Below are 17022 nucleotides of genomic sequence, written 5' to 3'. Positions count from 1 at the left end.
ACATCCTCATAGAAGCAGGAGGAGGGGGGATGGAATAGGGGAGTCTGTGGTCTTCTATTGTTCCATGAGTTATCTCTATTAAATTCATTTCTATTCCTTAAGATGAGCTTAATGAGTCATTCTTTGTGCTGTGGAAAGTTTAGAAGTTAGGGGCATGTGCTACTTTTACATCTCCCCAGATAAGTCACACAACAGTTGATCAACAAATATTTCAGCACTTGAAAATGAGAGTACACACTATGTACAGATACAGACTAAATATAAAAATGTATATTATCAAGTCTTACTTAAAACAGATTATCGGATTTTTTAAACTCAAGACCTTTAATTTTATTTATTGTTTCTGTTTTGGTCTCAAGTCTAAATAGTACAAGAGAAATTAGAAATTGTTCTACAAAATACATGGAGCATGTGGGTGATCTTAAGACATCTGGAACCGAACCTCAAAAGAGACTAAGATTATAAATCAGATCATGATGTTTTGTGGTAAATTAATCATCTTTCCAGAGAGAGTTTTTATTCTATATTAACACAATTTAAATTATTGTAGTGTTTTCTTGTGTATACATATTCTAGTGTATACATACATATATATGTGTGTGTGTGTTTATGTGTGTGTGTGTGTGTGTGTGTGTAAGACTGACCTCTCACCCTGCAGAGCACTCAGCCCCAAGTGCACCAAGGACATTTACACAGACTTGAACCCAAAACTATCTGAGGGAAGGAGGGGAACACTTCATGGAGCAGCACAGGGGAGTCCTTTCTGAAGAGGACTCTAGTCATCAGGGAAATGAGGCAAACTGACAAATGGGACCATATGAAATTAAAAGGCTGTAGTCTGGGGCTCATGGTTGGAGTCCATGATCATCATGGCTAGGAGTTTGGCAGTAGACAGGCAAGCATGGTGCTGGGACTTTAGCTGAGAGGTCACATCCTGAAGCACAGTGAGAGGCAGGGACAGAGACAGACATTATGAACAGTGTAGTATTTTAAACTCTCAAAGCTTGCCCCAGTGATGCACTCCTCCAACAAGGACACCCCTTCTACTCCTTTTCAAACAGTTGGACCAACTAGGGGCAAACATTCAAATATATGAGGTTATGGAGGTCAATCTTACTCAAACCACCAAAGTGTCTCAGAACAGCCAGAATGGCAAGTCATACTACACTACATAAATGCTGAAAAGGGTGTCAGAAAAGATGGTATTTTATTCATTGTTTCTGGGAGTTGTGTTGGTCTGAAAGATTAAAATATATTGTGTGAGAAAAAATGATAAAATAAAATTAAGGATAGAAAAACAAAAGAACAAATCTCTAAGGTCTCTTAAAGGATGGTTCTGACTGTTACTCACTGGTGTATAACAATTTTGTGAGAGATGAAATCTTCATCTTGGAGGGAAACTTCTTGAAACATAGGATGTGTCTTCATTTGCTTTCTGTTGCTGAGATAAACACCAAGACTGCACACAGGCTGCTTGGGAAGGAACACATTCACTTCACTGTACAGCTTATGGTCTTTCCTGAGGAGACAGGGCAGGAACCAAAGGCCGCACACTGCAGCAGAGGCCATGGAGGAATGTTTCTCACTGGCTTTCTCTCCAGGGCTTGCTCAGCCTGCTTTCTTACATGACCAAGGACCACCTGCTCAGGAATGGCACCACCCACACTGGACATTGCCATTCTCTATCAATCATGTTGTCCCAGGGAAAGATTCACAGAAAATCTACCCCTAGAGTTGTTGTAGTTATAGCTGCTGTGTCACATGTGCATCAGTAGGTTGCAGAGTTGAGAGGCTCAGTTGTCTAGGCTCAGTGTTGTGACCTATGGACATCTGAATGATTAGTGGACTAACAAACCTGAACAAAGAAAACCAAAGACAACCACAAGTCCTGTGGACTCCTAAGGTTGGGAGTTAGTCCAGGTGGGGAGCTTGACCAGGTGGGGTGCTAGCCCTAGACAACTACCAGTCTGACACCATAGGGCCTGGACAGGAAGCTAGCCTGAGATGAACACCAGTCTGCACTGTGCAGGCTTCAAGGGCTATTTGGAGCAGACCATGCCTAAGATGATCCCTGTCCAGAGCCTTAAAGCATAGGGTGGGTATTGCACACCTGAGACAATCTGAAACCACACTAGACATTCAAATCTCTCATGCCACTAAGACAAGCAAGTATGTGGTGGAGAAATGTAAGAGAGAAACAGAAGGATGTAGGCACAATGAAGAGAGGAAGAACTGGACTCGAACGTACTGAGGGACAACCTGATGTGAGTGGCCAGTGATGCTACCTGAGACCATGGTGGAGCTGTATCCTGTGCTGTCTCTAGGGGCACATCTTGATTTATTGTCCTTCAGTAGCAGGGATCAATTACCACCAAACGCCAGGCAGAAATCCCTGATCTGGTCTGCTGACCAGGGATATATTGATGTCTGAGGACTGTGAAGAACTGGTCCCACCCTTCCCCTGAGCATCATGGGAGAACAGGTCCTGGGGCCATCAGAGCCAGAGAACTGAATCTGCCCCTATGCAGTTGGAGTACTGGAGAGAATATGGAAAAATTGGCCTGACCCTCACCTGCTGCACAAGTGAGGGAAAGTGTGCCTGGACTGCACAGTACAGCAGAGCTAGCCCTGTATGTGGTGGTTGCAGGCTAGCTCGTCCTGAGGTTGTGAGCATAGATGAGTAGGCTATGCTCTTGTCTCCTCCCATGCCAGGATGGAGAGCTGGCCCCAGGGTCTGGAGAGTATGAGAACTGTCCCTATCCTTCACCTACTGCAACACTTGGGAGAGTAGGCCCTGCACTGCACCTGGGCATCACGGCAGAGCTGGACCTGGTTGCCAGGGTTGAGGTGAGCTTCCTCCAAGGATGTTAGAGCAGAAAAGACAGCCCAGCCCTTTGCCTACTGAAGCACTCAGGAAAGTGGGCCATGCACCTCACCAGGACAGCAGGGTGGAGCTGGCCCTGATGGCATGGGCACGAATGAACCAGCTCTGAGGGAAACAGAGTGGGAGTGGGATACATGATGTGAAATTCTCAACTAATAAATTTTTTTTAAAAATTAATAATAACATTGACATACCAGGCACTTGTAATAAACCTAATGTAATGGTTTCAATCACAGGGTTCCACATGGTGGAAAGAGAACTGAGTTCTGAATGATGTCTTATGATTTATACATGTACACAATGGCATGAACGTACACATATAACACACACACACACATGTACGTGTACACAACACAGACACTCACATAAACACACAAAAATAAATAAATGTTAATATTAAAATCTAACCATACCTCTGTAAACATCTCTTGTGCTGATACTGTGGGCCAGGCACTAACTTGGGCATAGGGGCCTTAACAATCACCACAGCAGGCCAAGTGCTGTCAGCCAAGAGCTCCCATTCTCTTTGTAGGTGGACATGATGGAAAGAAACAAGAATCAGCAGGAGAATAAATCAGAGTAATGCTGGAAGGGCAGTGGTACTTCAGAAAGTAGACAACAAACTTCAGAGATGAGGGAAGTCATCCCACGACAATGGTGAATCCAGTGCAAAGGTCCTGAGGTGAGCACGTTCCTGGTGTGTTCAAGGAATAGAAAGGTAGAGCAGCAAACCCATGGCAGAGGAAGTGAGAAGCTTGAAGTACGATTTATCACCAGAAAGTAGGCAGGGCAGAAAAGAGCAGGTCATGTAGAACCCTGTGAAAAACTGGAAGGAACCTGTTTGTCACTTAGAACAAGACAGGGAGGATTGAAAGATATAAGTGAAGAACATATTTAAAGTAATTCACTATTAGATGTGTGACTCTAAGACTGGCTGGACCAGCACACTCCTTGGCCACAATGAGGAATAGGATAACAGAAGTGTTGATAAGATGGTGCCGGGCGGGGAGATGGCTCAGTGGATAAGCACTTGCTATGCAAGCCTGAGGACACGTGGTCTGATCCCCAGCACCCTCACAAATGCCTCCTGGGCATGGTTACAGGCTTGTAATCCCAGCTTTCAGAAAGGTGAAACAGGAAGTATTCCAGGTTAGCTGGACTAGCCACATCCATAAGCTTTCAGGTCACACACATGTGCACGAATGTGAGTCCACTTGCATACGAACATGCACACACACCACATACCTACAGAGAAAGAATACAGTGTTGGTGAGAATCAAAACCTGAATGTGACATTTAGGAGACTTTAGAAGTCACACACACAAAAAAAACATAGACAGGGTTTGTAGCCTAAGATACATTTACTGAAATGAACAGCCTGTGATCAGGCAGGCTACAGGGAAGGAGAGAAGCACAGATATTCAGAGCACAAATCTGAGGGGATCTAGGAATTATTGCTGACCTAGGACCTGTTGGCAAACCTCGGGTCCCACAGTAATGGAAGAGGGAACTGAGCTCAGACATGAGTCCTGTGGTCAGGCAGGCAGGGCTTCTGTAAACCCGGAAGAAGCTCTCAGCCTGACTCCTCCAGCTCAGGCACCTGCAGAGACTTAACAGGAACAATCTGAATAATGTTCAACTTCCACTCCCAGTGTTTAGAGGAAGTACATCTGTGGCTCTCTGACGCCTGCCTTCCTGAAAATGGGCCAGAATCTCTTTCACTTTTGAAGAACAGTTTCCGAGCTGAGAAGCCTTATTCAAGGACACACACTCCAGTGGGCCTCATAGAGAAGCAGGGTGAGTAGTGGGACCCAGATTCCACCAAAACACTTAGTTGTGGGAGGATAAGGGCTGGCCTCACTCCACTAAAACATACTGTGGCAGACATGGGGACCTCGTCCTGAAAACCAGGGCCCAGGGCCCCAGCCTCTGCTTGGAGAATCTGCAGGCCAGCTCTGATGGGTGATAGTCTGCTGGATTCACCTGTCTAGTTCATGTGCCTGCTCCTGTGATAGGCTATTCTACACCCTATGTCTACCTTGAATCTCCAGGAATAAGTATTCTGAATGACAAGGTATTCAGAGGGAGGACCAGAGATGAGATATATATTAAGTATCATATATGATATTTGCAGGGGGTGGTATGGTAGAGCTAAGGTCCCCAGAGAGCTAAGATAGACAAAGTTAGTGAAGAAAGCACAGGAAACCTCAACACAGTTGCCTTAGGATTGATAACCACAGCACAGGGGTCAGAGTGAGTCCCCTTTATTATACTCTTGATTCCTCTGAGGCACAGGCTTCAGTGTCAGACAAGCCTTACCAAGTTCACTCCTGGACAAGGACACAGAACTAATGTTCCTTTTATCCTTACATCAGGGCCTCTATGAAGTCTTGTGTTCGTCTGTCCCCTGCATATATGTGGCCCTTTGGCCCTCTCTAGGTAATGTGCCTTCCATCAATTTGTTAGTTGGCTTAGCATTGTTCCCCCTGTGTGCTGACCAGGGACAGAAGACTTCTAAAGATTCCTTCAAAGAAGTTCATCTGAACTTAGGCTGAGCCTTTACTCTCCCTCTGTCCTGTATCTTCCTACCTTATCCTGAGTCACAGTAATGGCTGACATATTGATCTCCTTAGACTGGGACATTAGAAAAGGAAGAAGATGAGGACATGGGATAGTGACTCTCCTGCATGGTCCCCGATGCATCTTCCATCCTGGTGTTTCTAGCCTCCTATCATCCTGTCCTTGGTACCCCAGAATCCCCCAACCCCTCATCTCTTCATTCACATCCTCTAATTCTCCCAACCATCATGCTCTGACCTGCATCCCTCCCTCCTCTTACTTCTACATTTCCCACTCACTCTCTAGATGCCCACCTTCCCACTCCTCCCTCTCCATCAAGTTCTCTGCCTACTCTGAGCCAAGTCTTCCATGCTGTGGTTCTCCAAAGTTAAGAGAACTCGATCTCCTACATACTGCTACTGTGGGGACTAGTGCCTTACTTCAGGAACAACACTGTTATGAACCAACAAACCCAAGGGGTGAACAGCACCCAAAGATTTAATGAAGTACCAGACAGAAAAAATCTAGTGAATAATGTCTTCCTAAGATGGGCTTTTGGCTCCCCCTGACTCGGCTCCTTCCCTTGAACTCTCTATTTCTCCTTATGCTCATACATCATTTTCCCTCGTCCTTTAAAAGTTATACACAAGGTCCTCCTGGATAAAATCACTGACATCACTAGGTCTACATTAGGACAATGGCTTCCCTGGCCAGGGGCCTACTGGGTCCCCTCTGCTCCGTCTCATTTCACAGTTCACAGCCTCCTCTCTTATACCTGTTTCAAAGGTTTCTCCAGAAGTAAACGGCAGCAATCACATGACTGATCCAGGAAAGCAGATCAAGTTCAAAATTTCTTTGCAGCACATGAAGTCTACCCACAATGTACACACCCCCTTAATCCCTAGGCGCAGGATGGATTCCACCCTCCATCATCCTCCTTCCACAGGAAACAATCAGTAAGAAAGCACACACACCACATTCTTTTCATCTGTCCTTAGGATAAAATAAATAACCTTAATGACCTAAAAGAAGAACCTTAGACAAGCTAAGAAACCCCAGCTCAGTATAATGTTAAGCTTGCCTTCAGGAAAGCCAACACAGTAGCAAGAAGATCCACTGGCATTCTTCAGCTGTGAAACTTTAAAGAACATGATCACTGTTAAACACTCCTGTCCTAGAGTTCCCATTTCTGCCCTATGAAGCCCAAGCCCCTGCATCTGGACACACAGTACCCACTCCTCAGAAAAGACTTGTGTCTTTCAATTATTCTGCTCGGAGGTCCATCTGACTGTGTAGAGGTTATTCTGCTTTCTTTTATTACCAGGTCTCTGCTATCAATTCTGATAAAACACCCATTCCCAGAACAGAAGTACATGGTAGAGACACGAAGGCACTGGTCTCTTACTTGCAACAACAGAAGAAAGTCTTGAAGCAATAAGAGCACAGACTGCTCAGAGAAGCAGTATCTGAGGGCTCTGTTACCATGGAAAAATCTCAATCCAAGCAGAAAAGTAACACAAAGGTAGCTCAGTATGAAGGTCAAGAGGAAGTGGACCCCACCTTCAAAACAAAGAAACATACAGAGGTGGAGCTGATAAAGCACAGAGTCAAGTCAGAGAGGAGGGACTTGAAGCTAGGTAAGTACACTAAGAACCCCAACCGATCACTCTGTGGCCACTTCATCACCACTGAATCCTCCTGCCAAGGATTCCATGGGCAGGCTAGCCTCCTGTCAAAAGAATTCACAGGCTCCATGAGAGGCTGGAACAGGAAGGCTTTCAGAAGCCCCTAACTGAACTCTAGAGAACACTTTGTTCTACAGAAGTGCATACTCAGATTCCCATGTGATGCTCAAAGCCCCCTGGAAGGAGTACCCTGAAGCTGTAGTGGAGTGAGTCAGGCATACAGTGGTCTCTGAGAAGGTTGGCACAGGGTTCAAGCCACCTTTTGAGAAGAACAATAAGCAACACCAATGTTACAAGTCCAAACTTTGGAGCTGGGCAGAGGCAGACTCCAGCCTTCCTAAATATATCCATCTTGGAAATAGGAAGATGAAAAGCTGTCTCCTTAGGCTCTATCGGTTGAGTGGTAATACATATCAAATATTAAACAGTCTGATATTCAAGAAATGCTCAATAATTTTAAGTACAAGCCCAAGTTATTGCTGCTGTTATTATATATAGTGTGCAACCCTGTGGGACAAAAAGAAGCTCAGAGCCACACATGGGGGAGCTGAAGCTCAGAAAGAAATAGAGACTCATACAGAGGACCAGAGTAGACTCAGTAGAGGTGTGTGAACTTCATGGTCCCAGAGGAGGGTTTCCCAGCAGCACTTGTGTATGCCTCATTTTCCCCCATGTGACCATTAGAGAAGGGTATGAGGGTAAGCATGAAGAACCCCAGCAGTTCTTCCTGCCTCCTACCCCTGCCTCTCTGACCAACACACAACTGCTGTCTCCTTCCCATAGGACATTCCTCCTCTTTACTCAGACCCACAAAAACAGAAAGAAAGAAAGGAAGAAAGAAAGAGAGAGAGAGAGAGAGAGAGAGAGAGAGAGGAAGCAGGAGGAAGAGGAGGAGGAGGAAGAAGAAGAAAAGAAATGAGAAGAAAGACAAAACCCCAACATGCAATCATCTATCCTACATAGCTACTCAAAACTACTGAGCTCAGACCATGAGTATGGGAGACATTTTCATATCTTAAAGGAGAAATTAACTGAAATCTAACAAGTCTGGAGGCAGAACAAAAGGTTAACTAGCCTGTATCTTTGCCTATATGTCTGCCTGTGGGTCTCTGCATCTTCTCCCATCTGCTTCAGGAGGAAGATGGTGATAGAGCTAGGTACCAATCTCTGAGTACAGCAGAGTATCGTTAGGAATCATTTCATTGTGAAGTCATGATTGTTTCTACCCTAGGTCTCTGGGCCATCAAGCTTCCAGTTCCTGGCCATCCAGGCCCTGTAGGGATGGGCTCCCTCTTGTGGCTAGTCTCAAATTAAAACATTCACTGATTGGCCACTCCCTCAACCATATTTTTCATGTAGTACAGCTTATGGGTCAAAGGTTTTGTGGGTGGGTTGGAGTCCCAGTCCCACAACTAAAAGCCTTGCCGAGTTAAAGAATGTGAAAAGCACAAACTTCATATCCATCAACACTAGGAAATGAATTAATTCCTCTGACTTCAACTTTCTGGCTTCATATCAGTCTGATGATATCTTTGCCATCAGATGTGACTTATGTGCAGAGAATTTTTTTCTCTTGTAGCATTCAATAATCTCTACTTCTCTACTATTTGTTTGGAAAGTTGTTTTCTGGTCCTTTTTATTGTTTTATTGTTTTTGTTTGTTTGCTTTTTGTTTTGGGGGTTTTTTGTTTTTATTTGTTTGTTTTGTTTTGTTTGCTTTTTTTCTTTTTGTACCTGTACGAGTTTCTTTCCTGATTTCTGTGATCTTGTTGAAGATCTGGTCTGTGTATTGACCTGAGATTCCCATCCACCCATTTACTTTGCATGTAACTATAAGATTTGTCATTTAGAGGTATCTCCACATTTCCTACATGTTCATCTGGGTTTTTTTTTTTATCAATTTTTAAAAATATTATTTACTTATGTGGTCTAATTCCTATGCTTTATAGTCTATCCTCTGTTTGATGCATTCTATGTATTAGACTTTCTGTGAATTTTCTAATTGTGTTGTTGTTTTTCAATCTGATCTTCATTCAGTTGAATTTTGTTCTATTGCACATCACTTGGGCACCTGCCATCCTTGAGGTCATTCTCTTCAAGTTCATTGAGCTCCTTTTCTCTGCATCTTTAAACTCCGTAACTCTCTGAGGTCTATGATTCCCAACTAAGTTCCTTGTCCTGGTTCATCTTGGTAATCCTCACTGGAGAATGTTTCTTTGAACTGGTGGATTTGGAGGCAGTAAATATTGTCTTGATTTTTCTTCTTGTTATTGCAATGAGACCTGGGCATATGGGTTTTGCTCTTTTGTTGTTGTTGTTGCCCTATGTTTGACGTAGGCATACCAAGTTGAGCTGACACATGGCATGTATTCCCCAGCCTGAACCTGGGGTTAAGAAGTGTGTGGGTGGACCTTTCCAGCCTGGGCTAGAATTATTCTTGTGGGTCCTGGGGTGGGTCTGGTGGTTGGCAAGGGTGCAGTCATGGCAACTGCAGGCAGACTCACCAAGTTGAGCCTGAGCACAGGGTGCACCTGGAGGATAGGCATGATGCATACAGCCATGGCCCAACAAGAATTGCCCGATGGCTGTGTCAGGGAACACACAGAGAATGTGTAGTTTAAAATTGTGTCTATGCCATATGACTGGACTAGAGTGGGGACAGTGCTACGATCTAGTGAGTGCCAAAGAGAGAAGAACAATTTGGTCATGATCCCTCTGAAGCCCCTGAGGGCCTATCAGGATTGCATACTTGAGGTACAGGGTGTGGCGATGGCAGTGAGTTCAGGTAGATTATTTGTCTCCACACCACCTGGATGAAATAAAGTGTAATCAGGGGAGTCCCATATAGAGGAAAGACTCAGAAGGAGATCAGGATCACTGGCAGCTACTGTGCTGTAACCATAGTGGAGGAGAGCTGTGTCTGGTTCTGCAGGTCTAAATAAATTTGTTTTGTTTGAAAACTTCATACTTTATACAGTATAGCTTGATCATATCCACTCCCAACTCCCCGAGAACTCCCTCCAGCACATGCCCTCCCACTCTCATATCCTTTCCCCTTTTGTTTTTGTTGTTGGTTTTCTTTTTTTTTTTTTTTGGTGTTTTCATTGGTGTTGATTTGTCTGCTACTCATTGTTGTTTTATTTAAACCTCTCACACCAGTTAGTGCTGCCTGGCAGAAACTGACTGATCCTGTTAGCCACTGTGCATGTCTTGTACAAGCAACTGTATCTGTATTGAGCTCATTAGTACAACAGTCATGTGGTGTTCAGAAAAGCACATCTCACCGCACTCCTTCCAGTCCTCCTGCTATTTCATTTTTTTCTGCCAACTCACTTGAAGTGTTCCCAGAGCCTTGGTAAATTCACTTAGATGTCCCACTTAGGACTAAGTAATCAACACACATTTAATCAGAATTTTGCCTCTGAGTCTCTATGTTAATTGCTGACCACTGCATGGAAAAGCTTATTTGGATAAGGTTGAGGTTAATCTGAGTATAAACATATTCAGAAGGCAGTTTAACAATATGTACATTTAGCAAAACACCAGAAATAGGTCCTCTCTCGGGGCCCATGACCTTCTACACCATGTGACTTAGATGACATTTACAATACTAGTTATGAATTCCCTCCTGTGGAATTCAAATTTAATCAGAAATTTCTCAGTAATAATCATAGAACAATTGGTTACTCTATAATCTTCAGGCAAGTATTGCACTGGGAGCATGACTTCCCTGGCAGGTCAGTATTGTAACACTGAGGCTCAGCACCAGGGATTAATTCCATTGATGGCTTTTCTCCACAAGTGGCCTCATACCATGTCCTAATACTAGGATACCTAACCAGCATAGATGAAATGGCATGACTCTTCCTATTTGGGTTCTTTAAGTCCTGTAACAAAAAAATATGTGGTGTCTTCAGCAATAGGGCCTAACTCTAGTTTCTTTTTTTTTTTAATTGGATGTTCCATCTACATTTCCTATGTTGTCCCCTTACCCCATCCCCCACCCACCCAGGAATCCCCAATCCCCTCACCCCTCCTCCTTCTTCTCTGTGGATGTAACCTCTATCCACCCCCCCACTACCACCTCCCCACTCCCAAAATTCCCACCCCCTGGGGCATCCAGCCTTCATGAGGTCAAAGTTCTCCTCTTCCACCTATGCCCAGCAGGGCCCTCCACCCTCACATATTCAACTGAAGTGCTGGATCCCTCCCTAAGTGCTCCCAGGCTGGTGGTCCAGACCCTGGGAGCTGTGGTTGGCTGGCATTGCTGCTCTCCTCATGGTGCCGCAAATCCCCTCAGCTCTCCTTCAGTCTTCACTCTAACTCCTCCACTGAGAACTCCACGATCAGTCCAATGGCCAGTTGTGAGCATCTGCCTCTGAGTACACCAGACTCCTGAAGACCTACAAGGAGATATCCACATCAGGCTCCTATCAGCATGCACTTCCCGACCTCCACATCAGCATCCACCCTTGGTGATCGCACATGGGATAGATACTCAGGTGGAATGGTCTTCAGACGGCCCCTCCTTCAGTTTCTGTCCCTCACTTTGTCTCCATATTTGCTCCCTTGAGTATTTTGTTGCTCCTTCTAAGAAGGACCGAATCACCCCAACTTGGTCTTCCTTCTTTATGAGCTTCATGTGGCCTGTGAGTTGCATCTTGGGCATTTCAAGGTTCTGGGCTAATATCCAATAATCAGTGAGTGAATACCATGTGTGTTCTTTTGTGATTGGCTTACCTCACTCAGGATAATTTCTAGTTCCATCCATTTACCTAGGAACCTCTCGAATTCATTGTTTTTAATAGCTGAGTAATGCTCCATTGTGTAAATATACCACATTTTTTTAATCCATTCCTCAGTTGAAGGACATCTGGGTTCTTTTCAGCTCCTGGCTATTATAAACAAGGCTGCTATGAACATAGTTGAGCATATGTCCTTGTTATATGTTCGAGCATCTTCTGGGTATATGCCTAGGAGTGGTATAGCTGGATCCTCAGGTAATGCTATGTCCAATTTTATGAGGAACCGCCAGACTGATTTCAAAAGTGGTTACACCATCTTGCAGTCCCACCAACAATGGAGGAGTGTTCCTCTTTCTCCACACCCTCGCCAGCATCTACTATCACCTGAGTTTTTAATCTTAGCCATTCTGACTGGTGTGAAATGGAATCTCAGGGTTGTTTTGATTTGCATTTCCCTGATGACTAAGGATGCTGAACATTTCTTTAGGTGCTTCTCGGCCATTCGAGTTTCTTCCTTTGAAAATTCTTTGTTAAGCTCTATACCCCATTTTTTGATAGGGTAATTTGGTTGTATGGAGTCTAATTTCTTGAGTTCTTTGTATATATTGGATATTAGCCCTCTATCAGATGAAGGATTGGTAAAGATCTTTTCCCAATTTGTTGGTTGTCGTTTTGTCCTATTGACAGTGTCCTTTGCCTTACAGAAACTTTGCAATTTTATGAAGTCCCATTTGTCAATTCTCGATCTTAGAGCATATGCCATTGGAGTTCTGTTCAGGAACTTTTCCCCTGTGCCCAAGTATTCGAGGCTCTTCCCCACCTTCTCTTCTATTAGTTTCTGTATCTTCTATTGGTTTATTGTATCTGGTTTTATGTGGAGGTCCTTTATCCATTTAGACTCGAGCTTTGTACAAGGGGATAAGAATGGATCAATTTTCATTCTTCTACATGTTGTCCTCCAGTTGAACCAGCACCATTTGTTGAAAATGCTGTCCTTTTTCCACTGGACAGTTTTAGCTCCTTTGTCAAAGATCAAGTGACCATAGGAGTGTGGGTTCATTTCTGGGTCTTCAATTCTATTCCATTGATCTTCCTGCCTGTCTCTGTACCAATACCAGGTAGTTTTTATCACTATTGCTCTGTAGTACAGCTTGAGGTCAGGGACAGTGATTCCTCCCGAAGTTCTTTTATTGTCGAGAATAGTTTTCGCTATCCTAGGTTTTTTGTTATTTCATATGAATTTGAGAATTTCCTTTTCTAACTCTGTGAAGAATTGAGTTGGGATTTTAATGGGGATTGCATTGAATCTGTAGATTGCTTTTGGCAAGATGGCCATTTTTATTATATTAATCCTGCCAATCCATGAGCATGGGAGATCTTTCCATCTTCTGAGATCTTCGATTTCTTTCTTCAGAGACTTGAAATTCTTGTCATACAGGTCTTTCACTTGCTTGGTTAGATTCACACCAAGGTATTTTATATTATTTGCAACTATTGTGAAAGGTGTCATTTCCCTAATTTCTTTTTCAGTCTGTTTATCCTTCATGTAGAGGAAGGCTACTGATTTGTTTGAGTTGATTTTATAACCAGCCACTTTGCTGAAGTTGTTTATCAGGTTTAGGAGTTCTCTGGTGGAAGTTTGGGGGTCACTTAAGTATACTATCATATCATCTGTAAATAGCGATATTTTCACTTCTTCCTTTCCTATTTGTATCCCTTTGACTTCTTTTTGTTGTCTAATTGCTCTGGCTAGGACTTCCAGTACTATATTGAATAGGTAGGGGGAGAGTGGGCAACCTTGTCTAGTCCCTGATCTTAGTGGGATTGCTTCAAGTTTCTCTCCATTTAGCTTGATGTTGGCTACTGGTTTGCTGTAAATTCCTTTTACTATGTTTAGGTAGGGGCCTTGAATTCCTGATCTTTCCAAGACTTTTATCATGAAGGGATATTGAATTTTGTCAAATGCTTTCTCAGCATCTAGTGAGATGATCATGTGGTTTTTTTCTTTGAGTTTGTTTATATAGTGGATTACATTGATGGATTTCTGAATATTGAACCATCCCTGCATTCCTGGGATAAAACCTACTTGATCATGATGGATGATTGTTTTGATGTGGTCTTGGATTCGGTTTGCTAGAATTTTATTGAGTATTTTTGCATCGATGTTCATAAGGGAGATTGGTCTGAAGTTCTCTTTCTTTGTCGGGTCCTTGTGGGGTTTGGGTATGAGTGTAATTGTAGCTTCATAGAACGAATTGGGTAGTGTTCCTTCTGTCTCTATTTTGTGGAATAGTTTGAAGAGAATTGGTATTAGGTCTTCCTTGAAGGTCTGATAGAGTTCAGCACTAAAACCATCTGGTCCTGGGCTTTTTTTAGTGGGGAGACTTTTAATGACTGCTGCTATTTCCCTAGGAGTTATGGGACTATTTAGATGGTTTATCTGTTCGTGGTTTAACTTCGGTACCTGGTATCTGTCTAGGAAATTGTCCATTTCATCCAGGTTTTCCAGTTTTGTTGAGTATAGGCCTTTGTAGTAGGATCTGGTGATTTTTTGAATTTCTTCAGTTTCTGTTGTTATGTCTCCCTTTTCAGTTCTTCTTTTATTAATTTGGATACTGTCTCTGTGCCCTCTGGTTAATCTGGCTAACGGTTTATCTATCTTGTTGATTTTCTCAAAGAACCAGCTCCTGGTTTTATTGATATATTGTATTGTTCTTTCTGTTTCTATTTGGTTGATTTCAGCCCTTAGTTTGATTATTTCCTGCCTTCTACTCCTCCTGGGTGTATTTGCTTCTTTTTGTTCTAGAGCTTTTAGTTGTGCAGTCAACTTGTTAGTGTGTGCTCTTTCCAGTTTCTTTTTGTAGGCACTTAGAGCTATGAGTTTTCCTCTTAGCACTGCCTTCATGGAGTCTCACAAGTTTTGGTATGATGTGTCCTCATTTTCATTGAATTCTAAAAAGTCTTTTATTTCTTTCTTTATTTCTTCCTTGACCAAGTCATCATTGAGTAGAGAGTTGTTCAGTTTCCATGTGCACGTGGGTTTTCCATTGGTTTTGTCATTATTAAAGACCAGTCTTATTCCGTGGTGATCTGGTAAGAGGCAAGGGATTATTTCACTCTTTTTGTATCTGTAGAGGCCTGTTTTGTGACCAATTATATGGTCTATTTTGGAGAAGGTACCATGAGGTGCTGAGAAAAAGGTATATTCTTTTGTTTTAGGATGAAATATTCTAAGTTAAGTCCATTTGGTTCATAACTTCTGTTAATGTCAAAGTGTCTCGGTTTAGTTTCTGTTTCCATGATCTGTCCATTGCTGAGAGTGGGGTGTTGAAATCCCCCACTATTATTGTATGAGGTGTAATGTGTATTTTGAGCTTTAGTAAAGTTTCTTTTATGTATGTAGGTGCCCTTGCATTTGGAGCATAGATGTTCAGAATTGAGAGTTCACCTTGGTAGATTTTTCCTTTGATGAGTATGAAGTGTCCTTCCTTATCTTTTTTGATTAATTTTGGATGAAAGTCAATTTTATTTGATATTAGAATGGCTACTCCAGCTTGTTTCTTGGGACCAATGGGTTGGAAAATTGTTTTCCATCCTTTTATTCTGAGGTAGTGTCTGTCTTTGTCACTGAGGTGTGTTTCTTGTATGCAGCAAAATTCTGGGTCTTGTTTGTGTATCCAGTCTGATAGTCTGCGTCTTTTTATTGGGGAATTGAGACCATTGATGTTAAGAGATATTAAGGAAAAATGATTGTGGCTTCCTGTTATTTTTGTTATTAGAGGTAAAGTTATGTTTGTATAGTTATCTTCTTTTGGGGTTGTTGGAAGATTACTTCCTTGCTTTTTCTAGGTTGTAGTTTCCCTCCTTGTTTTGGCGTTTTCCATCAATTATCCTTTGAAGTGCTGGGTTTGTGGGAAGATATTGTGCAAATTTGGTTTTGTCATGGAATATCTTGGTTTCACCATCTATAGCGATTGAGAGTTTTGCTGGGTATAGTAATCTGGGCTGGCAATTGTGTTCTCTTAGGGTCTGTATGATGTCAGTCCAGGCTCTTCTGGCTTTTATAGTCTCTGGTGAGAAGTCTGGTGTAATTCTTATAGGTCTGCCTTTATATGTTACTTGACCTTTTTCCCTTACTGCTTTTAGTATTTTTTCTTTGTTTTGTACATCTGATGTTTTGATTATTATGTGATGGGAGGTATTTCTTTTCTGGTCTAGTCTATTTGGCTTCTTGTATGTTTATGGGCATCTTGTTCTTTAGGTTAGGGAAGTTTTCCTCAATAATTTTGTTGAAGATATTTACTGGCCCTTTAAGTTGGGAATCTTCATTCTCATCTATACCTATTAGCCTTAGGTTTGGTCTTCTCATTGTGTCCTGGATTTCCTGGATGTTTTGAGTTAGGAGTTTTTTGCATTTTGCATTTTATTTGACAACTGTGTCAATATTTTCCACCTTATCTTCTGCATTTGAGATTCTCTCTTCTATCTCTTGTATTCGGTTGGTGATGCTTGCATCTATGACTCCTGATCTCTTTCTTAGGTTTTCTATCTCCATGGTTGTCTCCCTTTGAACTTTCTTTATTGTTTCTATTTCCAGTTTCAGATCCTGAATGTTTTTGTTTAATTCCTTCTTTGTATTTTCTTCCATTTCTTTAAGGGATTTCTGTGATTCCTCTTTAAGGGCTTCTATCTGTTTACTTGTACTCTCCTGTATTTCTTTAAGGGAGTTACTTATCCTTCTTATAATCCTCTATCATCATCATGAGAAGTGATTTAAATTCTGAATCTTGCTTTTCAGGTGTGATGGGGTGTTCAGGGCTTGCTATATTGGGAGAACTGGTTACTGATGATGCCAAGAAACTTTGGTTTCTGTTGCTTATGTTCTTGCGCTTGCCTTTCGCCATCTGGTTAACTCTAGTGTTACCTGCCCTCACTGTGTAAGACTGGAGTCTGTATTTCCAGTTATCTTGCTTATTGCAGAGCTCCTCGGAGTCCAGATGTCTCTGTGGTCTTATGCTCCTAATCTCCTGGGTGGAAGAACTCCTGGGACTCAGGCCACTTCTTGGATCTGGAAATCCTTCTGCTCTGAGTGCAGTGGCTCCTCAGCTGCTCTGAGTGCAGTGGCTCCTCGATGACTCAGGATTCAGTTT

At 42.7% G+C, this 17022-nt stretch overlaps 1 protein-coding gene and 1 non-coding gene across 2 annotated transcripts in view; both read left to right on the top strand.

The window, feature by feature from the left end:
• The first annotated feature begins 1721 nt into the window (after positions 1-1721).
• On the top strand, positions 1722-1854 carry LOC114637709. Its single transcript, XR_003713782.1, has one exon. It is a non-coding gene; the product is annotated as a small nucleolar RNA SNORA17 (small nucleolar RNA).
• A 2728-nt stretch (positions 1855-4582) lies between these two features.
• Positions 4583-17022, top strand: part of LOC114637684 (NACHT, LRR and PYD domains-containing protein 1b allele 3-like) — a 54062-nt gene continuing 41622 nt past the window's right edge. The window contains exons 1-2 of the mRNA XM_028785954.1: positions 4583-4681; positions 6768-7080. Of these exons, the coding sequence (XP_028641787.1) occupies positions 6927-7080 (154 nt within the window). The 5' untranslated portion in view covers positions 4583-4681; positions 6768-6926. The remainder of the gene's footprint in view (positions 4682-6767; positions 7081-17022) is intronic.

This window comes from Grammomys surdaster, unplaced genomic scaffold, assembly GCF_004785775.1.
Source record: "Grammomys surdaster isolate TR1022 unplaced genomic scaffold, NIH_TR_1.0 125368, whole genome shotgun sequence".
Lineage (NCBI taxonomy): Eukaryota > Metazoa > Chordata > Mammalia > Rodentia > Muridae > Grammomys > Grammomys surdaster.
Note: the sequence above shows the minus strand (reverse complement) of the source record. Positions and strands in the feature narration are given on the sequence as shown.